The sequence below is a fragment of the Oreochromis niloticus genome, linkage group LG10, assembly GCF_001858045.2.
Source record: "Oreochromis niloticus isolate F11D_XX linkage group LG10, O_niloticus_UMD_NMBU, whole genome shotgun sequence".
Taxonomy (NCBI): Eukaryota; Metazoa; Chordata; class Actinopteri; order Cichliformes; family Cichlidae; genus Oreochromis; species Oreochromis niloticus.
Window position 1 is genome coordinate 12,243,328 of NC_031975.2, and position 26,643 is coordinate 12,269,970.

General features: G+C 41.3%; 1 protein-coding gene across 1 annotated transcript; it reads left to right on the forward strand.

Moving 5' to 3' along the window:
• The first annotated feature begins 321 nt into the window (after window positions 1-321).
• On the forward strand, window positions 322-25,411 carry LOC100691096 (neuronal migration protein doublecortin). Its single transcript, XM_003446856.5, has 7 exons — window positions 322-474; window positions 4,731-5,156; window positions 7,511-7,851; window positions 17,079-17,181; window positions 19,796-19,885; window positions 22,173-22,270; window positions 22,401-25,411. The coding sequence occupies exons 2-7, from the start codon at window positions 4,793-4,795 to the stop codon at window positions 22,455-22,457; spliced, it is 1,053 nt and encodes a 350-aa protein (XP_003446904.1). The 5' UTR covers window positions 322-474; window positions 4,731-4,792; the 3' UTR covers window positions 22,458-25,411.
• Window positions 25,412-26,643: the final 1,232 nt, after the last annotated feature.

Here is a 26,643-nt window from a genome sequence, read left to right on the forward strand (position 1 = left end):
GCGAGCTCTCACAGTTCACTCACAGAAAGCCACAATCTTCAAAATAAAACAAATAGCTGAAATTCTTACAGGAAAAAATAAAATAAAAAAGAATAAATGTTCTTCTCCCATCTTAACAGAAAGATCTGCCTCACACTCACACATCACATGATAAAAGCCGCTTTCATCTTTCAACCATGACTTGTAAATAATCCCCACCTTTAATTCTTGCTCATTTGCTCGTTAGGGCTACCTTTGGTGACCCTGATGGGAGCTCCACCCCAGCCCACACTGACTGGCACCTACAGTTTTTTTCCTCAGTGGGCGGGTCCACTGCTCTTTAGGACCCAGTGGCTGCTCGATTCAAGCAAGGAGTGACTCCGGCACTCAGACGGAAACAGACAAAGGCGAGGGGAGAGACGGCGTGCCGCTATCCTGCAGCATCGACTCACACTCACATCCACTCCCCCACACACTCCGCAATCAGCGACGCAGGTGAGTCCGCTACTGGGTGGGATAATCAGCAGACTTCAGTGATTTTTAAAGAAAGTATATATTACATTGCAGTGGTTTTGACTCTCAGGGGGCAACTTTGAATATCATTGTAGTATTTTATTTTTTTGCATTTTGGAAGTGATTATATCAGACTTTTTTCTTTTTAGATTTAGGCTTGAGCAGGTGGATTGTGGCGTGCGCACGCCCAACCCTCCCCTTTTATTTCAAGAAAAACTTGCATTTTAAGCTGCTGTCTCTGCCATGTGGCCACACTCCATCCATCATAAATGAAAAGAGTAGTGTCATGAAACTTTTCCTTTCATGGCTCTTATTTTTCTTTCTTTTCTCTCTCTCTCTCTCTTTTTTTTTTTTATACCTACCTTTCCGTGTGTTGGTGTGAGACATACCGCACGCAGATCAATTTTCCTGACGCGGACTGGAGAGTCATAATGTGGTGCTGGTTTGTCAGGAGTGTGGTGTGCGTGTGTGTGTGTGTGTGTGTGTGTGTGTGTGTGTGGGTGGGTGGCTCAGTCAGGAACACAGAACCAGACAAATATATCAATGACACCACACAATGATACCGCAGTGCTGCCTGATGTCCAGGTCTGCGCTTAATTTGGATGTGGGGAAAGCGCGCATATTTTAAACCAGATTTATTGATTAATAACGTCAAGTGTGTGAGCCACAAAGAGAGGTGATCTTTAAACAGTCGTGTCGAGATTAACACTAAAAAGCTGTGGGAGGATGTAGTTTCTGGACTTGAGCAGGAGAATGAGCCGGCTGCAGCAGGAGCAGCAGTGATGGTGATGTCACTCTGAAGGCAGGCACCCTGTTTGAGACAATGGACTGTCCTAGTGGTTGCTTTTCTGGGGAAGGGTCACTGCTCGCTCTGCTTATTAGTGCAGCAGATGGGCTTGAAACCTGGCCTTTGTCAGCTGAGGGGCACCCAGTAAACAGAAGTCCCTCCCCTGTCAGTGTGCTTATCATAAAACACCAGTCAGCAGATCAGCCAAAGGTTAGTATGCTTGGTGGAAAGGGGGGGGTCGACCTGCCACATAGATGGGTGGTGATTTGCCCCCCCCCCCCCCCCCCCCCCCCGTTTGTCAGTATGGTTATGCTGTAATCGCATACATCATATGTGGTACTGAAAGAGGCAGGATATTGGAGGATTATGGGCTGTGACATTGTGTCATTCACTAGTTTGTGTTTATGTTTTGACTAATTGGTTTAGACCTTCTTAACATTAGCACCAGGGCTGGATATATGCTTGCAATCAATATCACAGCACAACAGCTTGTTGTTTAAAGGTGGGGCCTCAAATTTTTATTATTTTCCAAGCAGCTTCTTCTTCTTTTTTTTTTCTTCTTCATTTTCATATAACCATATCGGGTCTACTGAAAGCAGAAAACCGTGTTTTTTGTACATCAGATGACTCGCATGTGAAGAAGGAAGTGAAAAGCTTTGTTTTAGTTTGAGAATTTTGCAAAACAATGACACTTAAAATTTCACATCCTACACACATCCACTGAAACACTCCCTGATGATTTGAAAGACCCCCGCCTCATATTACGGTGCAAGATTGACTTCCAGTGGCAGATGCCAAATGAATTCTGTCTTCAGTGACTTGAAAAATTTCAAAGTCAAATCTTGAGTTGTTAAAATGCCACTCGGAGTGGAGTTGTGTTCAAAGACCAGTGACCTTTCAGTCAATAATGACAAGGCCTGTGAAGATATCGGGGCCTGTAGAAGTGACAGAAAAGTGACACTTCACATTTGTGCTATTCGGCTCAGTCTCGTCAAATATGTTTTTAAAAAGAACAATCTCTTTTAAAGTTTAAAGTGGGGAGACATTGCTCATGGAGCGGGGCTTTAAACTTTGCACTTCCCCTTTCATGTGAATGGGTGTGGGCGTTTGATGGGTGTGTGTGTCAGTTGTTGAAAAAGTATCAGTTTGAAAGATGCCCTTCAATGAGTTTTTGTGGCTTTGGCGAGTTTATTTGTGGTCATCAGGTGGGAGGTTAACTAGCAGACTACTTCTTTTGCTATAAAACCTTGGGCAGTCAAACTCATAGAATAAGTGGTTTATTGTCCATTGGCTAAGCAGGTGCGTCATTTTCAGAATTTCTAAGAAACACGACGGGGGGATGAAGTCCTAGAAAACTTAAACTTCTGCTTCCTTTTTCTTTCAAATTATGAGCGAATCCTTAAGGAGACATGTGTCCTTAAGTGTTCTGTAGGATGTTTAATGCTTAATATACAGTATATATGTGCTAGAGCTGTAATTGAGGTCTAATATGTCTATTTGTTACAGATTATAATTTTTTTTTTAAATTCTTCACAGCTTAGTTTTAAAGTGTTGTAAATTTTCTAATGCCCTTATCTGCGATTTTATTTTAAAATTGTGCTTTCGTTTACTTTACCATTTCAGAAGTAGCTTATAAAACTAATATGCTTATAAATAGCAGTACTCTAAGTTTTCCCTGACTTGTGCGCAATAGCACTACTGCACACCTACTGTATAATTTCCTTGATTGCGTCGTTTAAATGATCTCAGATATCTAACGGGACAATATACAAGTTGACATCATCATTATTTCCAAAACCTTTTGTGTTAGTGGTTAGCTTACTGATTCATCACTTACTGATTCATCTGGCCAAGTGAGACAGCTGCACAGAGGTGTCTGTAGGCGGACTTCAGAAGAAGAGAGGGAGCTATCATATGTGCTACATGCCACATAAAGCAGTGTGGTTCTAACAGTCATGAAGTACTGCTGCACACTCATTGCATCTGGAGCATTTTAGGGTCATATTATTTTATGTGTTTAAATTCAAAGAGTCTTTATTAAAAGTCACGTGTTGCATGCATTTTTAAAATGTTAATGCATTCGTGGCAAAGATTTAGCTCGACATGCAGTATGGATTGATGACCAGCGGTTTTAGTACGTGTAGCTTTAAATGCACCGGTTTGCCGCTGCCCACGCCTCTTTCAGGAAGAATGGTGTGCCGGCTGTTGCCATGGATACCTTAGCTAAAACAAGGCAGTACCAATATGGCTGCTATGCAATTAATTTAAGTGAATGTGAGAAAGCGTCCCGTTGCTGTTGTGTCTGAGTGACTATTTTCTGTGTAAATATAACCTGCAGCTGTCTCTGAATTATTTGCATTGTTTTTTTTTTTTTCTTTTAGATATCATGATTAAATCTGAGTTTTAGCTGCACACAGTGCCAGCTTTGGAAATGCCTTATAAATGACAGCTGGTTAACATGAAGCCTTAATGGGCTCCATGTGTCATAATGATGTAATGCTCATTATGTTGTTTAACTACAAAAAAAGAAAATGATTTAAATGAGAGCAGCTTTATTGAAATAGTTGATGTGAGGACAGTCTAGGAGAGAAGAAAATGGAGGCAAACATTAGCCTGTTAGCTGTGCTCCCTGCTAACAGTGGGATAAATACAGGGGCATGAACGTTGCTACCAAGATGTCATGCATTAGTTTCTCAAATCCCATTTTGAAGCCTCAGTATTATTGTTTCCGCCTTCACCATCTTGGTTGCAAAAAATGGATGTGACAAGGAGGAGCAGATTAGATTGTGAAACTATATGGTCCTTGGCTAACGATTTGTAATTAAAAACGGACTTCATTTTTCTTTTCTTTTTTAATTTGGTATGACCCCAAATGAGTGTCTAACCCATAAATTCATAGGAAAGTGTTGATAGAGGTGAAGTCAGAAAGCTGTTTTCTCAAGTCTTTTTGCAACAACAATTATCACCTGGTGGCATTCCAGTCTGCATCGGCATATTTTTCTTTTCTTCATTTCTTATAAAACATATCCATGTTTTTATACCGTCTTTATATTGGATACATGTTTTTATACTGCATAAATATCAGGGGAATTAAAAATGGCAAATCCACTGGGTGTTAAGTTCCTCAGATGCCATGAGTGCACACATACTCCTTGTCTAAGAAGAAAACAATTAATGGGCAGTGCCAGGGCAGCACTGTACAAATTTAAGTTCAGTGACTATTGGTTTCCAGTTTTAATATTAGCGATATAATTGGCTAATCGTCTTAATCTCACTCCTGTGCCTAATCCTCACCTAGCTCTGGATTTTGGATTATTTAGACGCAGATTTATGAATAAGTCACAATCATGGAATTAAATGTTGCTCTAAGTGAAATGTCATGAATATACAACCATTAACTACCGCAGTATCTGGTGATACATTACAAGCACTTGTTTCCTTCTTTCCCTAGACTCTCTGGAGCTGGTCACCACCCCAACACATCTGTCACAACCACCATAACTTTCAGTCATCATGGAGCTAGACTTTGGACATTTTGACGAGCGAGACAAGGCCTCTCGTACCCCACGGGGCGGGCGTATGAATGGACTCCCCAGCCCTACTCACAGCGCCCACTGCAGCTTCTACCGCACACGCACTCTGCAGGCCCTCACCAATGAGAAGAAAGCCAAAAAGGTGCGCTTCTACCGCAACGGAGACCGCTTCTTCAAAGGCATCGTGTACGCGGTAGCCAACGACCGATTCCGCACCTTTGATGCTCTCCTGGCCGACTTGACGCGCTCGCTGTCCGACCACATCAATTTGCCACAGGGTGTGCGCTTCATCTTCACTATTGATGGTGCACGCAAGATCACAACCTTGGATGACCTAGAGGAAGGTAAGAATGTTCCAGCAGGACCAAGCAAATGTGTAGTATATGATTTAACACCATGAAATATTGTTGCATTGTAAGGTTTTGGTAAAGGTAGAACCGCTGTGAAAAGGTGGGCCATCAAGATACCCTACAGTTTCAATCCAGTTTTGCTGAGAGGTATTAGAAACATAAAACTTGCAGTTTTTTGAGATTACAAGTCTAATCTGTTCAGTCTAGACTTCTCTAATCTCCCATATGATGTATTAAATTCTTATCTAAAGAGTTGTGTTGATGCAGTTGACTGACATCGGTCTACTTTTTGGTAGTTGGGCAGTTTTGTTTGACTGAAGTTGTTTAAAACATTTTTTTTTTTCTTTTGACAAAGGCAAAAAAAAATCGAGAGAAATGGGGCAGTGCAGTGAAAGAGCCAGTCTGTTTTAAACATCCACATGCATGCTCTTTCCTTTTTAAATGTAAATTGTATTTTAGCATCTTGCTGTTGGGGAATTCCTGTTGCAGCTAATAAAGCTGAAAGTGGGTCTTCTGGCTTGATCTTAATGGGATTCAGTGTTGAGTTTAGACTCTCAGAGGGCTTCCTTCTGTACTTTAAAGTTGGATCTCTACACTCAGCATGAGAGAGCAGTTTGTTAATTGAAATCATTAGGATCTTATCATTAAAGAAACCACCAGCCACATTTCTTTATGCATATTTATTAAACCTTTCCATCAGTACCCATAGCAACGGTGAGTAGAAATCCAAATAAATTGAAGTTACACCTTTTTATGATTTTTCTTTCTTTATTTTTTATTTTTATATTTTCTGATTCAGCAGTCATGATTTTTATAGCTAGAATCCGGAGAGCTGATCTGATTGTATTTCTGTCTGATAGCTGGAGTAGTGTAGACACCCTTACGAGCAGCTGCCACCGTGATTGCTCTTGTTCTATTTGGCACCAGAACACCAGCTAGGACAAGAAGTGATTCATTTGCCTCCAAAAATTCATGTAGTGAAAGTTGCCAAACGTGGTAACTGAAGGAAATCTTCACTCGACATCAGACTGGATGATCCATGTGTTGACCTGCTTGTCGCAAATTCCTATTCCAGTCAAACTGTCGCTCATTTGCAGCAGCCTGAAGCTGAATTTGTGACATGGGATGTGTCAGAGGGATAATACTAAACAAGGTTTTGCAATCTGAAAATGGGGAAAGTCACACGGATGAAGTGAGGGCAACGATATTAGTTAAATGCGGCTTAAACCCCGGTCCTTTTTTTTTTTTTTCTCCCCCTTTTCCTTTTTTGAATGAGGGTTTCTCAGGTATATTATTTAGAAAGTAAAACAATTTTTTTTATTTTTTATTTTACCCTCTCTCTCCACTCACACACAGACTTGACTTTGCGAGATTCCTTTAAGGCTGCTGAGGGATGAGGTAGACAGGGTGAGTTTTGGGTAAAGCTGGAAGATAAACTGCAGCTTAATTTGTCTAAAATGAGGTGATCATCTTTGCCGCTTGAGCTGCTTAGGAAAGATAGGAGTGTGTGTGTATTATGTTGTTTTGTGTATATGTGTGTTGAGCAGGGGTGCAGAGTTAGCACTGTGGGTGGTGGGGGTATTTCATTGTGCTTCCTTTTGTGAGATATAATTAATTGTTCAATCTCCTCTGCACAGTGTAATCCCGTTTTGTTCCTCTTGTCTCTTCTGCAATTTCTCCACATTTGGCCTAATTGTTGCCTTCTGGATTGCCTTCTTTTTGCCAGATTTTTTTTTTTTTTCCCCCAGCAGCCTTTTTGTCTTTAAAGTCTAGCCTGCAGTAAAAACTATGAACTGATGAATACAGGAGATATTTAGGAAAATGTGGCAATCATTCGGGATATGAAGAGCAATCATTGACACATGGTTATTAAACAGGCTAATCATAGAAAAAATCGGTTGCATATGTCTACATTTATCTTATTACTTCAGGTTTCAAAGCAAGGACTGATCCAAAGTGGTAAAGCATTAAACAAGTTTGTTTCCTTACTGAGTGGAGAGGGGTTAATTCTGATGGTATTTGTTGTAATGGTGCTGCCATCTCAGTAAAATGGGGTAAGTTTGTGGCAATCCAGTGATCCAAATTTTGCAAAGCTTCATGCCAACGCAGTCTGGTGGTTCAAAGCCTGTCTGTGAACTTCAAACAAGACCTCAGCAGCCATGCTAATGTCTGCAAAGTAAAGTGATTTTTCAGTCATTTTAAACATCCTTTCTTCCCTCCCACTAGTCTTGAAAGTTCCTGAAGGTTCAAATCTTTGAGTAGAGAGACGCTGCGGGACTCTCAGGTGCCAAAGTTGAATAAATAAGCGTGTTACGACACACTAACCCAATTTCTCTTTGCCTCCGCAGGGGAAAGCTATGTTTGCGCATCAGAGAACTTCTACAAGAAAGTTGACTACACAAAGAACGTCAACCCCAACTGGTCTGTGAATGTAAAGGCCTCAGCAAGCCAGAAGAACATGCAGTCCTTAGCTGCCAAGGCTGCCGGTGAGTCCAGGGAGACCAAGGACTTTATTCGACCCAAGCTCGTAACGGTGATGCGTAGCGGCGTGAAGCCACGCAAAGCCGTCCGCTTCCTGCTCAACAAGAAGACCGCGCACTCCTTCGAGCAGGTGCTCACTGACATCACGGAGGCCATTAAACTGGAGAGTGGCGTGGTTAAGAGGATCTACACTCTGGATGGCAAGCAGGTATTGTCACTTTACACTGTGATATAAAGTTATTAGCTCACATGTGCTGCTGAAAATCTGACTTTACAGCATGTGATGTGCATATGAAAATGTCTAACCTGCTAAAATTCAAATGAACCATGCTGCGGATGGAGTTTTCTGTCTGCATTTGTTTAATTTGGGATAGAGCCCTCTGTTTGAGAAATAAGTGAAATAAAGGCAGTACAGTACTGTATGTAAACAAAGTCGCACAATAGGAAAATTTGTGGTCGGATTGAGGACAGTGTGTCATTCATACATCTGCCCCCACACAGGCAGTGATCAACGGGATCAAGAGAAAGCAGGAAGCAGAATAATTTGCTTAGAAATGTAAAAAACCAGACAAAACGATCATGTTGCCTCATCAGTGGTTTCCTTTTAACTCCAGTGACTTTCAAAAGTGACACAAGATGCCCACAAAATCCTATTGTTCTGTCATAACCTCAGCCAACAATGACATAGTCGCTCCATGAGAACTCCAAGCGTCTGTGGGAACAACCTTTGTATGACCTTCGCTGTCAGCAGTTTGTCTTCAGACTTTTTTTCTCTGATGCTACCTAGTCACCTGTGTTGTGGTCAGAGACATTAGAGTCCTGCCTGCCAACCTTTTGTTGCTCAGCTGGTTTTTTAGGCCACTGGTATTTCTGAGTCCCATCGGTCTTTGAAAAGCTTAAAAGTCCTGGGAAGTTCTGTCGTCTTCCCACTATAGTGTGCAAAAAGGGCCCGGCCCTGTATTGTTGCCATTTTGTTCCCATTCGGAGGCAAACACTGTGACACCGAATGACCATTGTTCGAACATCCAGTCAAGACATCCTGTCATGCTTGGAAGAATGATTCCAGAATGAAAGTGCTGACATTCATCTGGTCTAAGTTTAAGATAAATGCTTGGCATCGTTACAGGCCAAGAGGTTGCCTTGTTTTCTGAATTTTTGTGTTTTACCCTTTTGTCTCAATTTCTACCCTTACAGCACATGTGTGGGGTAAAAATGCAGGTGTAGACAAACCTGTACAGTAACAGGATTTCTAGTCTATCATCTTAAAGTCTGCAATGTTGGTCTTTTTATACGACTAGCCCAGCTTGTCAAAGTGGGTAAAATTATCAGCTATTTGTTGATTTTGAACCCAAATGGCTGCCGATTGTGGGAGAATCCATTAGACTGGGACATGGTCACTGTGCCAATATTATATTTAAGTCCTTCTATTTCACATATATACTAGTTTACTAGGCTCTAACTAAACTGCTGTTTTTAACCGTATGAATTTACCTAAAACCAACAAAAATGTCCGCATGAGACGCCCACACGCACATTTTAATATTGCCTAAAAGTCATTCCCTGGGGATGCTATTGTTTACTCGACACAAAAGCTAAGCTAAAAGGACATAATATATTATTCATGCTCACACTTTATTGGAGTAGTTTTAAAGCACAGCCACAACCATACAGCATCACCCAGCTGGAAGGCTGTGGAAAGGTTTGAGAGATGATGTGCTTAACTAATTCCTTAATATCAAGAGATGACAGTGTGTGGCATTACAAAAAAGGTTGGCTAGAGGATTGTGCTATTAGCTTTATGTCTGCAGAGGTGACCTTTTTGACTTTATTAAACCGTAATAGCATAACTGATCTTGCTTTTCTCATGGTAACGTTACTCCTTTATACCTGTGAGTTCCAGACTAGTGTGAAGCGCTGCAAATTGGCAGATGCAGGGATGAGGAACAAGCTTGTGTGTGTGTACATCTGTTCCTCAATCCTCTCTTTGATATGGTTAAATGTTTGCCTATTCTTAGGCGCAAACCCTCTTTTCCTGTCTTATTGATTACGAATGCATTACTGGCTGGGGTATCTCTTACATGTTGAACTGCCTTTTTTCTTTTTGTATTAATAATGCTGGAATGAGATGCATCTTGGAGGAGGGGAGGTGTTTTGAAATGATAGATGGGAGGCTATTTGATTTTAATGCTCTGTCCCTTGGGTGCAGTCTGGCCGCCCCGGGTCTCGTACTGGTTTTCTCCAGAAACTCCTGCTGGAGATGGAAATCACCTTATCCCTCCCCTCCTCCCTCTTCCCTCACTCACATGCATAATGATAAATGAATTGTGGTCACACCATCAACAGCCATCGTATTGCAGGCATTCCAATCAGTGCGTATTGATTGTGCTGCCATCACTGGTAGCTCTAGCTTTTTTTTTTCCACAATTCACGTCTGCTGATCTGTTGCTCCTGCCTGCGACTCCCCGTTTCACATTAATGCACAGAAATGTGAGAAACGCAGTGCACGTTATTATGGCGTCTTTGTGCAGAGGCACATTGCAGCTGCTCTGTGGTGGAGGTGATATGGTAGAAGCAATATTGATGCAGTGCCCACCCCTCCCTGACTCTGCGCCGATCCTCCTCTTCCCATTCCGCTGCGATAGCTGCTGGGACTGGTTGCTAGGAGACCACATCCCAGGCACAAAGAGAGCCCAGCTGGTGTGGACCGGTCTGTCAGATACCACATCCTGTAGTGGGTGTGAGAGTTTACTATCAAAGCAACCCTTTAGTATTTAAAATATTAAAAAAAGAGACCACATATCATGTTTATTTTACCTGCTTACATTCCATCATTGGGTGTGCTTGTGTGAGCACACTCTAGCGTGTGTGTGTGTGTATGTATGTGTGTTTTTTATCAGCTCTGCTGGTGCCCAAAATTTGAGAAGGCGTTGCAGGTTGTCTTCCTGGCATTTTTAAAATGGCTGCTTTTCATGCTTTGACGTTCCTCTTTTCCTTAATGGACTCTGCAGACAGCCCAGTCGCCCCTCTTTGCAAGTGCTGTGAACAAAATCACTCCCATTTTTCCCTCAAATGCTGCTGCTTTGCAGCCCAATCAGGAAGGGTGGGGCCAGTGGCTTCAGGATTACCATTCTTACAGCAAATTAGGATCATTTTATTTGCACTCATGGGGGGCTAATTATTCCCCGAGTCTATGGAGAGGGGGGAAAAAAAGTGCATTACTTCATTTGCCCTCACTGCTTCTACATCAGGTTGGAAAGCGTCTATCTAATTGCTGGCAGCCATTTTGTATTCATTCCTCTTTGATAGAGGTGTCTGCAGAGGAGACCGGCTCTGATTTGCATTTAAGATTCACTGCTTGCTCATTTGAATTGCACTTAAGAAAAGGTTATCGTCTAACAGACGCCATAATCAAATATCATTTGTGAAACGTCTTGATGATGCATTGTGCTGCTGTGTCGTTTTGTCCTGGTGCATTATCACGAGTCTGGAGCCGAGCAGAGGGCTTTGTAACAGATTTGAGTGTTTAATATTAAGACTCGGGTTGGGATCTTTAGTTTTTAATGTTTGCTTGAGATTAAGAGAAAGTAAGATGTGACTGAGAAGGCATTAAATTTAAAAAATCCTCTTTTCTGAGGCTGCATTGCATTTATGACTGTAATCAGTCACAGGCAGAAAATCAGCTTTTCTTTTTGCATTGACAGTAATTTCATGTTTTTGTTTTAACATTTAAAATGAATTTGTTAAACAATCACAGAAGGGGGGGGGGAATGGATGCTTCAGGCACAAGGTCGCGCTGTTATTGTCAGAGAACAAAAGATTCCAGTTCACTTTAGCGGTTAATAACTATGGTAACAAATTATTCACTGAATTAATAGACGGATGCATGCTCGGGTTCAAAGCTTCTTAACGACTAAAATACATCTGCTAACGGGCAAGAAAAGCCTGCTTTCCCCTGGTTATCAGTGCTCTAGCAGTGTCTGCTTTTGCCATACTGCAGAAGCAGTTGTCATGGCAATAAGCTCCACCGTGATGGATTCAGTTTGTGACAATGGTTGTAATGCGCTGAGTGTGCTCTTTACGCTGGGTCTTACCTGCCCTGCCCTCTAGTCCTCATCCGTCAGCAGCTCACCGCATTTGCGTGCACGTGTGGACACGTGCACACAAATGCAGCTAAACCGAGGCAAGCAGACAGGCAGGGTGACAGAGGGGCGTGGTCCCTCGTGATGAGGCACTGCAAGCAGGCATAGAAGCTTGTGCATGTATGCTTAATCCCTCTAACAGCCCCACTTCCATGCAATGAGCACCACATCAACAAGTGAGCATGACCTGGGGGAGAAGAGGAGGAAGCACTGTTTAATAATGTTAAGGCCACATCAGTCAGCTAAATGGAAAGCCTGCTTCCGTGGAGTTGAGGGGGGTGGGGTTAAAACGGCATCAGGCACCAGCTGGTCCCCATGACTGTGCAGATATCTGTGCCTAACTGGCTCATCTGTGCTCCAAATGCATCCAGAGCACCTACGGTAACACACAGGCAGTACGCTGGTGCATGAAGGTCATAGATGGGTCAGAAAGGCAACTGGTAGTAGTTTCCTGTAAAGCAATTAATGATGTCCAAATGCAAACCCCCCCCCCCGTTTTTTTTTTTTTTTTTTTTTTTTTTCAATTTACTAAATTTGTCCTGAAATTCTATCAATACCTGAGCTGCTGTCCTAAAAGATGATCTGACATTCTGCTTTTTATACTTGTCTGAAATGAACAAACTGGAGAGTGTGTATTTTGGAGGAATATTCCACTCAGTGCAGAGGTACTGATATTGATGAGGTCTGTGTGCTCGGTGAAGAGAATGGTGTGGGCGTTTTTACCCATAGGCTGAAAAAAGCAAGGTCTTTCTGGCTTTTTTTTTTTGTTTTGTTTTTTTTTTTTTGTTTCTCCTCAGCCTGCTTTACACTAGACATATTTTTTTTTTTCTGATATGAGAATACTTTGCAGAGCACATCAGATGTGTGTAATCAGTTACACGCTACTCTATTCCAGTGTTTAACCTTCTGTTGACTCATTAAAGCTTGTGTTCAGCCTTTACTGTTCATAAGGTAAGTAGTGGTTAGTAAAATTGTTGGAATGCAGCACTGAGTAGCTTTACTTTTCCACTGACAGGAATTATTGTGACTATTTTTACAAATGGGATGGATGCAAGTCTTCGTGAATCATTTCTGCTCAGACTGCAGCTGAATGGCCGAGCTGAAGTCAATATAAACCAGCTGTCCTTAAAAGAAAAGGGGGGGGGGGGAAGACAAAAGGATGCATAGCTTTGTTTGAAAATGCTCCCTGCTGCTTTGCATAAAGGCATTTTAGTTGCACCTGAAACAAGAATGTGTAGCATGCCATATGCTGGAAAGTTGAGGTACTGATCACCCCCAGTTGTGGTAAAGGGTGGCTCTGATACTGTGCAAGTACTGCACTTATTTTGCTATCTTATTAATATCGGTCGTGTTTTAGGACAATGGATAAAACTGTTATCCTACAATGCTTTTGCCAAATAGTTTCATAGAGATCCTATTGTGCTGCACATATGGAGCCAAATTCCTCAGAAACCTCTTAGAGGTAAAGCTACTGTTCACCCCAGGAGGTTTCTGTTTTGCAGAAATTAAGTACCGTAGTTCCGCGGACTTCTTAATTGGCATTGGGGAGCTGAAGAACAGCCAAACTTTATATCTGTGACCATCATCCAGTTAAAGGGCGTTTGCCCTTGCCAAGTTGGGTTAAAGAAACTCTGAATAATTCAGTTGTTGTTATTGGAGGTTCCCTGCATGGCTGCCGGTGGTGTTGGTGGTTTTTTTTTTTTTTGCCTTTTTCCTGGGGGTCATGTGGACCTGACAGCTGGTGAGGCAGAGATTAGGGGTGGGCTTGGTGGGACAGAGGGTGGAGGGCACCTGGAGTCTGTAAAGAGCCAGTTTTTCAGAAAAAAACCGCCCACATCACCCCAGTAAATGCAGAGATGGGTACACTCACCCTGACATGTGGAGTGCAAGTGTAATATGTATAAATGCAGTATGACAGCGCTTTTGATCCATTTAAGTAAAATGGCATCAGGTCGGCTCTTTGTCTTCCTCATGGACCCCTTTGCCAGATGGGTGAGGTTGACCTTTTCAGATCGAGGGAGGATGCTTCCTAACCTAAGCGCTCCCAAGCCGGCGTGTGCCTTCCTCATTCATGCCATGTTTCTAAATGGACTCCGACATTTTACATTTGATCTAATCACATGCAGAGCAGGTTTTTGGGGGGGGGGTTGTTTTTGTTTTTTCCCTCACAAATTTCTGCCAACTGTACAAACTTATTGGGCCAATTTGATGTAGTGTTAGTCACTATTAATACACAACAGGCCTGCTGACTGTTTGACGCATGATGGCTTAATAGTAGATGAAGGTTTGGGCAGAGTTCGACACTGTAATCATACAAAATGTGGATTTAAGACTTTGAAAACTTTTAAAAGTCCAAAGCTCTTGACCAGATAGGAAGTTTGGTGGGTTTCTTGGGTGTTTTTAATACTATGGAAGCTGGAACATAACGCTAATTTCCTTTCAGCCTCTGATATGAGAAAGGGAGAGATTTTTAGCTTGGAAGCCAGTATGAGTTAAATTTCTTTGCAGCGATACAATTGTTCAGACATTTCAATGTTCAGTCCCATTCAGTATCTTTTGTTTTGAAGCATTCATACTGAATTCTCCCATCAGAGATTAGACATGTTGTTGGAAGTTAAAGTGGTCTTGCGTGCCAGGCAGCCAGAATCTTAAATTTAAGTAGCGATCTGTTAAAGAATAAAGTAGCAGTCTATAGGATTAAAACATTATCCCTTTAATCATCTCTGTTCTTAAAGCTATTAAAAACATGCAGTAGCGTCTACCCACCCACGCCATTTCGGCCCATTTTCATCTCCTTTCCTCCACCCACTCGCCTTAAGGGTAGAAAGAACACCTCCTAATGCTTCCATATTATGATTAACTGTTAGGTGCCCTTCTTGCCATACAACAGTTTAACCTAATGAAAGTAACATGTATCCAATTTCCTGATAACGAATGCTAAAGAGAACCCAAGTGTGTAGCCTGTAAATTAGCCCGAGCTGAAAAACCAATTAGGTTTTGATCCCTGGAGTCGAAGCACCATCTCTGTAGCTCGGCAGGGCTCTGAAAGGCCCGCGTTGGGGGAGAATATTGTGGGGCACAGAGGAGGGTACAGCTGTTGGATGCCACGCCAACAAGTCACCACCACACACTTTTAGCTTGTCTAGGAGGACGGAGAACCAACATTGCAGCTGCTGGGGTGGTGAGATCCCAAATTATCCGCAGCTCATAGTTTGAATGTGTATCACAGTGGCAACCCATGATGCATCTTGACCCTGGCATGGGCCCCAACATGGGGCTGTTTTTCAGCATGTGGATCTCTAAGACAGTCTTGTGTTGGTGAAAATTGACGTGCTTTTAAATAAAAAAGCCAATTCCATCTGTAAATAAAGGGCAAGTTATCTGTAGTTCACTTATAGTAGTGCTTTGATCCTATAATTCTAACGAGAAGGAAGAGATTTCAACAGGTGTTGAAAGGCAGAGTGGAAATTCGACTGATATGCTTTGTAACAGATCTCATCAGCACAAGAAAGAAGGGCAGTCTTTAGCTTGAATGGCTTTAATAGGCGTGTCTGAGCTGGTAACAGAGCCCATATAATGGAGAACGGAGGAGAAGGTGTGGCACAAAGACATCTGTCCACTCAGTAAGCCATATTGTGTCAACAGCTGCTTTAGAGTGAAAAGACCCCGGGGAAGGAAGTCGAATCATTTAAACATTACAGTAAAGGTGTAACATTATCATCTGTCTCGGGTTTTTGTGCCTTTTGTGTTAATGTTTTGTTACATGAATCTGAAGGTATGTAAACAAGACGAGCAAAACACACAGGTCTGCTGCAACCTGAAGATCGCAAGTTTTTATTTACTGATTTCATTCATATAAACCTGAGTGTATTTATAATGTATGTGTGTGGCTAAATGAAAATGTATACAATCTAGCATATAGTGACCAGAATAGACATTTGAGCTGGCAGTCCTCTTGGCAAAATCATAATCTTAGCTTCTATAGTAAGATTCAAATTTGACTTTTGCTAGTGACATGCACCTAACCTAGATCCGTCAGTCTTTTTATTCAGATTAAAACACCTCCGCAACCGCCGGATTTGTGCAGATATTTCTGCTCCTTGGAGAAGGAGAATATGAAGGACTTGGTGGTCCCTGAAATTTCCTTGTCACTAGAATCGGGTACAGATTTGTGATTTTTAAAAAATATGTTGGATGGATTGCCATTACGGCATGTACTCCTATAAACTCCAGGATAAATGGAGGGAACAGGAGTACAATTGAGAATCTCTTTATTTTTTATGTATGGGCAGTGGATCAATATTCAGTTGAACACATTGCTGCAATGAAAGGGACTAAATGCCTGAGCCTCGATGCTTTCTCATTCTGCTGTATCTTTATTGCTAATGAACTAATTTAGCATGTTAGCATGCTAGCTGCTCCTAGAGTTCAGCTCAAAGCACTGTTGTGCCTGAGTGTAGGCAGTAAAGTATTTTATATTGTCTGTGCGCCCGAATCAATGTTTTCCTAGAGGACAGTATCGCCCACTTGGCAGCTTTGCTTTTTTTTTTTTTTTTTTGTACATCACCTTTCCAGGAAGCTCCTGTATGTGGTCAACCATCAATGGTAATTGCGCAACAATTTAGCAAAGCACAATATAAGATAAACATCATTAAAAGCACATTGAGTTATTTAAAAGGCTGATGGCTGACAGGACAAATTAGTTGGTCTGTGGCCGCATCAAAGCAGCTTAAACTCTTTAGACAGGCTGGCACGAATCAGCCACGACTATGGACAGTATAAAAGATAGATGAGGGTACTCTTTCTATATAATACCTGTCATGTCTTCTTGGAACCACAGCTATCAACATCTGGTCAATGTAGGGTTTTGGCTTTTTTTCTGACTTGGAATCTTGGAAGTCTTATTTTCTACAGTCTATGACAAGGACTATCTAGGCTTTCTTCAAAGGCCTAACCATATACACATAAGGAACGTTATTAAAGACAAAGCCCACGAATTAGCAACACACTTTGACTATACCTTGGAATCTGGGACTTGATCCCAAAGTGAGGTTTTTAAAGCCTTCTTTATTTTACAGTTCCAGCATGGTTTCCAAAGGGCATGCAGGAACTGTATGCCCCAAATCCACATTCTGTACGATTACAGGTTTCCTATTGTGGAATTAATTTGAAGTTGTGGAATTAATCCATCTTATGTTTCTAGTAAAACGGTACAGCCAGTAAACTCTACTCTTATAACCCCCATTGGGTGCTTGTGATCCCAATTTCTCAAATTTACCGTATTGTATCTTAACAGGTCACCTGCCTTCAAGATTTCTTTGGCGATGATGACGTCTTCATTGCATGCGGACCAGAGAAATTCCGCTACGCCCAGGACGACTTCTCCTTGGATGAGAATGGTTAGTAAGCATGATTGAAATGGTCTGTTTTGCATCACATTATAGAATAAACTTAAGCGAGTAGCCACACGCTGTAACGCAGCTTGTCGGAGAAGGGGTTGAACAGTTTATGATCTCCATTTTTTTTTATTTTTTTTATTTTAAAGCCACAGTAGTGATCAGTTACCCAGAATAAAATTTAAAATCCTGCTCCTGACATGGAAGGGCTTTGCTAATCAGCCCTCATCTTATCTTAAAGCCCTCATAGAGTCATATCACCCCACTGGAGAACTTTGCTCTCAGACTGAAAGCTTACTTGTGGTTTCTCGGGTGTTTAAAAGTTAAGGCTGAAGGCTCTGCCTCCCATTTAAGGCCCCCTCTTCTGTGGAACCAGCTCCCACTTTGGATTCAAGACACAAGACATGCTCTCTACTCTTAAAATTAGGCTTCCTTTTGATAAAGGCTTATAGTTAGGGCTGGATCAGTGTTTTTCTTTATCCTGTCTTCCTCCCCTCAGCCCTGAGCAGTCATGGCCGATGGCTGCCCCTCCCTGAGCCTGGTTCTGATGGAGATTTCTTCCTGTTAAAAGGAGTTTTTCCTTCCCACTGTTGCCAAGTGCTTGCTCAAAGGGGATCGTTGGATTGTTGGGGTTTTCTCTCTAGTATTGTAGGCTTACTTTATAATATTTAGTTTACATGATAAAGCACCTTGAAGTGACTGCTGTTGTGATTTGGTGCTATATAAATTAAAAAATACATTGAAACTGAACTATCATGCAGTAATATCAGCTGCGAAGAGAAATGACCTGTAACTGCAAATGACCTTATCATCCATATATGTCCATATACTCTGTGCAGCTTCATTTGCACAATTTTAGGACTAATTTCTGTAGTTCTTAAGTTATGCAAGATGGAATTGACACTCCACATGAGCATCCAAAAAGTGTACTCTATATGGGTGTGTGTGTGTCTACAGAGACGAAGAAATATATCCTTTTCAGCAGGTTTTATTCATGTACAAAGCTCTGTGGATGGAATTGTATATGTGTGAGGGAGGCTAAAAAGGAGACTGAGAGAAGTCTTATCTGCAACCGGCAGCAGGGATGGGAAAAGGCAGGAAAAAGAAGAGCCATTAATCTGTCCTGTGACAGGTTTAGGCCAGCTGATCTGTTGGTAGCGATACTGCTGAGAAGTCAAGGAGAGAAAATATAAAGCCAACCCTCTGAGTTTCTCCCCGCAGACTTGAAATCCCTATTTTTAACAACCTACTTCCACCTAATGTGCTCTCCTCGAAACATTCAGTCTGCCTTTTTATGTTAACGCAGTGCTGATGCGGGGTTCATAACCATCATTATGTTGCCTTCGTCTCTTCTTTTTGCCCAAGTTTCTTGTAAGATTCTCGGCAGGATAGAGATGCCGGTTAGTTTATAATGATCTGCGTTCTTTTTCTAACTGTGTACTCCCCCCACTGAACTCAAGCTAAATCATTTCATTCAGCCTATAATAACCTTAGGGCCAATGCTAAATAAAATGGCTGAGCGGCTCAAGCAGGCATTTCTGAGTTGGCTTCAGTCGAGTAGATGAGACTGGCTTCTCTGATTCATCACAGTATGGATGGCTGTATCTATAGCAAATTATAGAGATCAACCAGAAATTTTACAAATTTAAGAATCTGTACGGGCACGAAAGACACACGACAAATGTGCTATGAAATATTTCTTTAAAATTTTCTGGGCTGGAGATGACCTTTGAATATATTTTTCTCATTTAGATCTTTCAATCACATGATTACTGCTACAAAAATGGATTAATATCGCCCAAGTATTTTATTTAATTTATTTTTTTATTTTTTTCACACTCCTTATGATAAATATGCCGACTGAAAGGAGTGCATGAGTACCTGCAGGTCTGTTTATGCAGTTGCAACATTAACAAAAGCCAAAAGGGACTCTAACAGACTCTATTCTGTTTTGAGACCACTGAGAAGATTTGACAAGCTGCTAGTCTGAGGTATTGTCAGAGGCGTGGTGGCACACCTCGGAAACAATAGCACGTGAATGTGTGTCTGTACCCAACGGTGTGTGAAGGTTGAGAGAGAAGGAGACAAGACAGACGTGGCGAGATCTCAGGAGACGAAGGGAGGACGGATAGTATAATTAGCATCAAAAGTGGAAGAGAGGAGGGAGGGAGGGAGGCAGGGAGGGAAGAGAGCCTGACGGTACAAACAGAGGGGAAGATGCAGAGGGAGGAGTAGCAGTGTCTGGAGTCTGTCTACCCTGATTAATACAGTGACCCAGAATGGACTGCACATTCCTACATGCATGTTGTGTTTATTGTAACACCAAATTGTTGTTGGGGGGGAGAAATGTATCATAATTGATTACACGTAATTTTTAAAATGTGAGGTTGGCAACAAAGGAAAAAGCTGCTGGAGGAAAAAAAGGACGTAACAGACATGAACGAGTTGAGCTCGAGGCACACGATGGTGGGTTCATGTGGGTTCATTTCAGACATTTTGCAAAACCTTCTACTGGGGAGTATGAGCAGCTCAATTATTCTGTGGGGAGGGAAAAAAATGTTATTCATTACTTTGTGCTTTTTTTTTTTTTTTTTTTTTTTTCTCTCTCTCTCTACAGAATGCAGAGTGATGAAGGGACCCAAAGCTCAGCGAGGTTCAGCCAAGAGTCCTGGTCCAATCAAGCGCAGCAAGTCTCCTGCTGAATCGAGTGAGCCTGATACCATCTCACCTACACTGTAGCCCTTCCCTCTTTAAAAAGCAGCCGACCACACCTTAGAAATCAAAGCTGGTGTAAAATTAAAAACGAGGTCTTTTCTGTTTAAGTGAATGAAAATACAAGATGATACTGTAGCAGATTCACGTAACTGATGTTGACCTTTGACTTAATCTGAAAGGGAAAAATATGCCATGACATCATTAATCACACCTTTTTGTTTTCTTTAAATATCACCTGAATTTTCTTATGTGTAATTTTGATTAAAAGGCAGTAAACGGTAAAAAACTCCATCTCAGCATAAACTGGGGGCTTTTCTTTATTGTGGGTCTTCTGAGCTTTAGTATAATCTTTCTGCTGTGGTTTCTTTAAAAGCATGAATAAAACATGAAAAGTAAACAAAGCCAATTTAAACAGCTTTGAGCTGTTTGTTTGACGATCAAGCACTTTAACATTTAATAATAACATCCAGGAGGCGAGAGAGCATGGAGACTCTACAGCTGGTTCGTGCTTAAATATTTCATGTGAGGAAAATCGTGCCATTCAAGTTTACATAGCTTTACCGTTCAGCTGAATAGTTTTATTAAAATTTTAGGCATGATTTAAACAAGCAACAAAAAGAACAACAACTTGAGAAATATGGAGCGCTTGCCTTTGTTGTAAAGAGAGACGTTGCTCGGAACTGGAAGTGTGCTGGCATGCTGGGAATAGCCTGTTTTTTCATGTACTGTTGCTGCATTACATACTAGGTGAGGAGGTCTCCTGCTCTCTGCAGGTTTCCTCAGTCCTTTGGCTGTCATGGATATTTATTGATCACCGATGGTAAATGTCTGGACTCTAACACAGCAGGTGGTGGGCCAGCATCGTGTGGAGGCAGTAAACTATTTACCCATTAAGCACATTTGTAATTCCCGTGAGGCATGAAAGGAAGTGCATATTTATGTCAGTTAATCAATAGTGCTGATGAGTTTAAAGAAATTAGATTTTCTATGTTTTGGAATGATTGTGCTTTATGCCGTTTGCTATAGCATAACAAGTCTTAACACCTTAATATACTCAAATTAAAAAGCCTTTAAACTAAAACAACAATATAAAACCAGATGTTTCCACCCAACAACAGTAATGTTTTGAGTTATGCTTTGAATCCTTAATAGAAATGGAGGTTTTAATGTTATGAAAAATTGAACAGTCTCAGGGATTTGCTAGGGAACTTTACACTTTAAAACAGCGTGATCATAGCAGGACCAGCACTTTACAGAATTCATGTCCTAATACGGCTCATTTACAGCAGACTTGGGCAGTATCGAGCTATTACAGTATTTAGAAATCCCAGCACTGCTCTTTTTATTCATTTGAAATGGAGGATTAGTTTATTGTATCACCAACATCTCTGCTTTTTTTTTCTTTCTGCTTCTTTTAACACACATACCATGACATACTGAATAGCAGTTTGTATTAGTGTGCATTTGCCATTGTGCCGGCGTTAAAGTACACAATGACATGCAGTAATGTGCAATCAAAACAACCACACAATGCAAGGGGTTTTCTGCGGAAGCCGAATAAATATTCCAGATGTAGAAACCTGAGACTCAAACCGTGGCAGTGCGGGCAACTTTCTGTGTTCGTTTGATATCTTTGGCCCTTTTCGCAGCTGAGTGTCTCAAAAATCAGTACATCTAAACACGAGCAGCTCTCCCACACAGACTGAGCAGAGAGTGCAGTTGTTTTTATTTAAAGAGCCCAGGATAATGGGACTTGTGATTTCTCTGTTTGGCTGTGGGGTTTCTGTCGATCTGCCCGAGTGTTTAAACGAAGCCAGCGGCTTTACAATGAAGCTTTATCCACCTTGTGTTTCCAACAGTCGCTGGCTTAAACTTAGACCGGCCATCTGGCTCGCGCTCTTTTCATCTTTTATAGACAAAAAGTCTTTCAAGCCACTTAACACTCACAGCTACATCACATCACACTGCTCTTAGATATAAACAGTGTTCCACACACACAGACTCCTAGCAACGTCGCGGAGACGCAGAGCGAGTGAATAAAACGTCACCTAACAAACAGAACTTGTCAGCCTCCTAAAACCTGGACCAGCAGGGTCCCTGTACATCATGGCCAAATGAGGCCACAGTTCAGGACTTGCGCTTCTTTTTGCCTCTCTTGCAAACTTTCTAATCCACTCTACTGTTTACCTCTTCTACTTCTTTCCCCTCTCCTCCTCCTCCTCCCTCATCCCTCTTTGTCTTCCTCCCCAATCTCTTTACTTCTGTGTTGGCTCTCCCAGCCAACGGGACAGGCTCCAGCAGCCAGCTGTCCACCCCGATTTCCAAGCATTCCCCCACCTCCACCCCTACCAGTCCAGGCCTCAACAACAAGCAGAAGGTACCCCAACCTCTCTTCCTCTCCTCACCTTTCATCTTGTTGCCTGTTGTCTTTTTTTGTGTTTTATTTATTTTTTTTGCTCTTTAGTTTGAGTTTCCAAAAGTAATTGTGCTCCTCTGGATCTCCGCAGGATCTCTACCTGCCCCTATCTCTGGATGATGATGATTCTCTTGGTGAATCAATGTAGACTCCTGGCTCCTGCTGCCACCCTCCCCTCCAGTTTTATTTTTTTTTTCTTTGGGATCAGATACACAGAAGTTTTATACCTCTGCTGCTTTCCACCTTCACTCACAGTGCCACCTGTTTAGCATAACCCACTCTGTCTCTTTTTTAAAGGCCTTAGCCAACAGGGCTACGACACCATTTGCTGCTTGAGAATGGCACAAACAGAACAGAGAAATCATTTTTCTTGTCACAATCAGCTCACTTTTTCCAGGTTTGTGTTTTTTATGTGGGATGGGCACTGTTTCTCAAAGGTTCTCACAGATCACTGTCATACAGATTTCAGTGTTGAAGGAAAAAAAAAAAATCATTTTGAATACATACATTTTTGATAAAGGACGCACCCTAACTTTTAAACATTTCAGTCACAGAATTCCAAGCAGCAAATGGGTATTTTTAGGGGTGTTGGTCAGAAATGACAAAACAAAACTTTTGTATCACTTATCGTATTTGTGATGTTCCTCCGTGTCCTCCTGTCCTCCTGCCCTCTAAGTGAAAGGTTTCTTGTCAGAGGAAGTCTGTTAAGCCAGTTTTAGTCTTTCTAACCTGCTGTAAATACTGTGTATAGCTATCCATCATAACATCTCGCCCAATGTCCATTGCTGTGCTTCCGTAATGTCACTACAATGTCTAGCATTCGCTCAACATGATACAGGGTACAGTCAAAGTAAAGTGGGACAAAAAACTACAATGAAGTCCCCTTGACAGAGGACGTGTGGGATGCAGTCCTGACTGCGCCTCCTTAATAACAATTCATATTGCCGGCTTGATATATGTAATAACGAGGATCTAAAACCCTCAACCTCATGTTTTAATTGCTGTTCATCTTATCCGATCAGGCGCAGGGACGATTATGTAAAGAAAAGGCATCCCACGCTTCTTTAAGTTGGCCAGTCCTCTGTTTTGACCTTCTACACAGACAGTAGGCTTTACATGCTGCATAACAACCCCCCCCACCCTGTGTTTTTTAGATTGTCACAAGCGGCAGCACATGATGTTGTTTTGAAGGACCTAACTGTGCATAAAAACAACCAAAGGAAGATCCAACAGGCCCTTCTGAAGGAAGAAAAAAAAAAGCCAATGCACATCCAGTATACAGTTTTTATCGACAGTCTGAAGAATCCCTTTTTAAAACCAGTTTATCACATCTTACAGTGTACTTATTAGAAGTGATTTCACAGAAAGTAGTGGTGACATTTTTATAGTTTGAAATGATAAATAAATAAAAATAAAGGTTTCAAAGCCAAAGTATTTTTTTTTTTTTGACCAAGACTTATAAAATAAAAAAAGAAATTTAAAAAAAAGAAAAAGAAAGGTGGGAGTATTTCATTTTAAGCAATTAAAAATAAAAATATTGTGGAAGAAGCACACCTGGAGTTTTATGCATGTTACTTTTGAAAAGCATCCAAATATGTCATGCTTAAATCATGCTCATCTGAGGCGGTTAGTTTTATCAGGGCGCTAACGGTAGTGGGATATCTCCCTTTTTCTTGCATGGCTCAGCATAGTTCTCCAATTAAGAGGGGAGGAGTGATGAAAACGTAACAGTTGTCTAAATCGATGTGTGGGTTTTAAATTTTTATAAAGTTTAATTTATATTGAGGGTACTTGTGTAGGACTTTTTATTTCCTAGTTTTCCTTGCTCACGTGAGCTCTAAACACTTTTTTCCCCAAGCTTTTGTGTGCAATTCTTTTATTTCTATCGCCATATTCCCCTTTTCTATCACTTGGACTCGCATCGTGTGTCAAGCAAATCTACTGAAAAGGGGTTTTCTCAGATTTTTGCAGGGAATCGAGCCTGAGAAATCTCTAAATTGGACGATGCTGAAGCACAAAGCAGGGAGCTACTTATTCACCACAGCAACAGACACTTTACTGCCTACTTGCCAGCATTACAAGGTGTGACTACAACCAGTTTCTCAATATACAGATGACGTGCTGCATATGTAGCATTCTTTTAAATTAATATCTATGCATTTGGAATCGAGAATGGTTGAAAAAAATCAGTTTGGTTTTTCTTTTCTGTACATGGCCTTTTTATTCTTCTTTTTTTTTTTTTTTAACTTTAACAAGAAACGAACAAACCCCAAAATTTCCGTGTAGTTATTCTATTGTGACGAAGCGGCGCTCCCAAAGTTGCACATCTTTGGAGTGATGTGGTGCCTGCCCTGTGGATGAGCTTTAAATAGCAGCTTAGTGTTGCTTTAGCCCATTACAATCTGGTGCTGTGTCCTACACTTTTTCTCCTGCAGGGAGCGCTGTTAAACCAGCAAAACAGCTACTGTAACATTATCAGCTAATCCAACAGCAGGGACACCTCACTTCACCATTAATTTTTTTTATTTTTTGTACAAAAGACCCTGTTTGTTAGTCTTCTCAAACACTTAGTTCTGTAAAACTTAACGTGCTAATACTGTTCTCGTCAGCTTGAGTTTTCTGCAGCTTAATACGGCGCTACAGCATACAAAACGCTTACCACAGTACGTTGGTTGACTTGTGTAAACCAGATGCCGCCATGTAAGATGGATGGTGCCTTTTTTTTCCCCCCCCTGTCTTTTCTTTTTTTTTTTCTTTTTAAAATTACCATCTTTTGATAGAAAAAGTTAAACTGGGACATAACAGGCTTGTACTTTGTTAACGGCCATTTGTAAAAACATTTTTAAACGTCTTAAATGAGGAGGCCTCCAAACATACTTTGTTTTGTAGAGACACAGGACGCTTGGTCGTGGTGTAAATATGCTCCCTTCCTGTTCTCTTTCATATGTATGCCTTTCTGATCGAATGAATGACTTTTTGTTTCTCTGAAATTTTACAATGTCATTTTTAGTGGTATTTTGCAATGTCACAGTGGCTTGTTTCAGTGCTTCATTCAATGTATTAACCGGTATCCTTTTTGCAATTAAAAACGATTGTATTTCACCTTTCTGGTTGTTGAGTTTCTTTTTATTACTGTAACAGCAGAAAACTAATAGGAAATATGAAAAGTGAAGAGTGTGTGTGTGTGTGTGTGTATCCTTAATGGCTGGGAGACAAAAATAGATAAAAGACTAATGTAAAAATAGTAATTGTTCTCACTGTGGATCCTTCTACATAAGCATCTTCATCACCATAGGAACAAGAAATGCCTTTCTCATTGTCAGCTGTGCCCTAATATATCAAACAGCTGATCAGCTGCCAGTAGTGTCAGCCTGGTAGGTTAGTATATGTGTTGTAGTCATGATTCGGGAGCTGATCGTAGAGTCAAATATTTGTGGAGAATGTACTGGCCTCTTTATTAGTTACACCTTGCTAGCACTGGGTCCGATGCCCCTTTTGCCTTCAGAGCTGCCCTTTGTTCTCTATGGTACAGATTCAACAAGGTCATCAGATTTTGGTCCATATTGACAAGTTGGTGTCACACAGTTGCTGCAGATTCGTCAGCTTCATATCCATGATGTGAATCTCCCATTCCTCCACATCTCAAAGGTTCTCTACTGGATTGAGATCTGATTATTGTGGAAACCATCTGAATACAGGGAACTCCTTTTCAGTTTGAAATGATCTGAATTTTGGTGTGTTATCCTGTGGGAAGCAACCATCAGAAAATGGGTAAACTGAGGCCATAAAGGGATGGACATGGTTAGCAACAGTACTTGGGTAGATTGTGGCAGTTAAACAATACTTAACAGGAGTTCGTCAAGAAAATATCCTCCACACTGTTACGCCACAAGCTTGAACCACTGACACAAGGCAGGATGGATCCATGTTTTCATGTTTATGCCAAATTCTGATCCCACCATCCAAATGTAAAGACTCATTAGACCAGGCAACATTTTCCAGTCTGCTGTCCAGTTTTGGTGAGCCTATGCAAATTTTAGTTGCAGTTTCAGTTCTTAAGAGTGTTGCTGGCGTGGTCTTCCGCTGCTGTAGCCCATCTAATGCTTTTGGTGTGTTCAGAGATGCTCTTCTGAATACATCCTGGTTGGAACCAGTGGTTATCTGAGTTATTTTTACCTTCCCATCAGCTCAAAGCAGTCTGGTTTCTGGCATCAACAAGGTATTGTCGCCTAGAGAACTGCTGCTCACTGGATATTTTGGTTTTCTGATTATTCTCTGTAAACCATAGAGACGGTTATGAGGGATAATCCCAGTAGATCAGTTTCTGAAATGCT

What these genes read in the sequence shown, in the direction of transcription:
- LOC100691096 (XM_003446856.5), top strand. Translation starts at nt 4,793, where the DNA reads ATGGAGCTAGACTTTGGACATTTTGACGAGCGAGACAAGGCCTCTCGT. An exon ending in CTTCTCCTTGGATGAGAATG is followed by an intron (nt 17,182 to 19,795) that starts GTTAGTAAGCAT and finishes CTCTCTCTACAG; the next exon opens with AATGCAGAGTGATGAAGGGA. An exon ending in CAAGTCTCCTGCTGAATCGA is followed by an intron (nt 19,886 to 22,172) that starts GTGAGCCTGATA and finishes TGGCTCTCCCAG; the next exon opens with CCAACGGGACAGGCTCCAGC.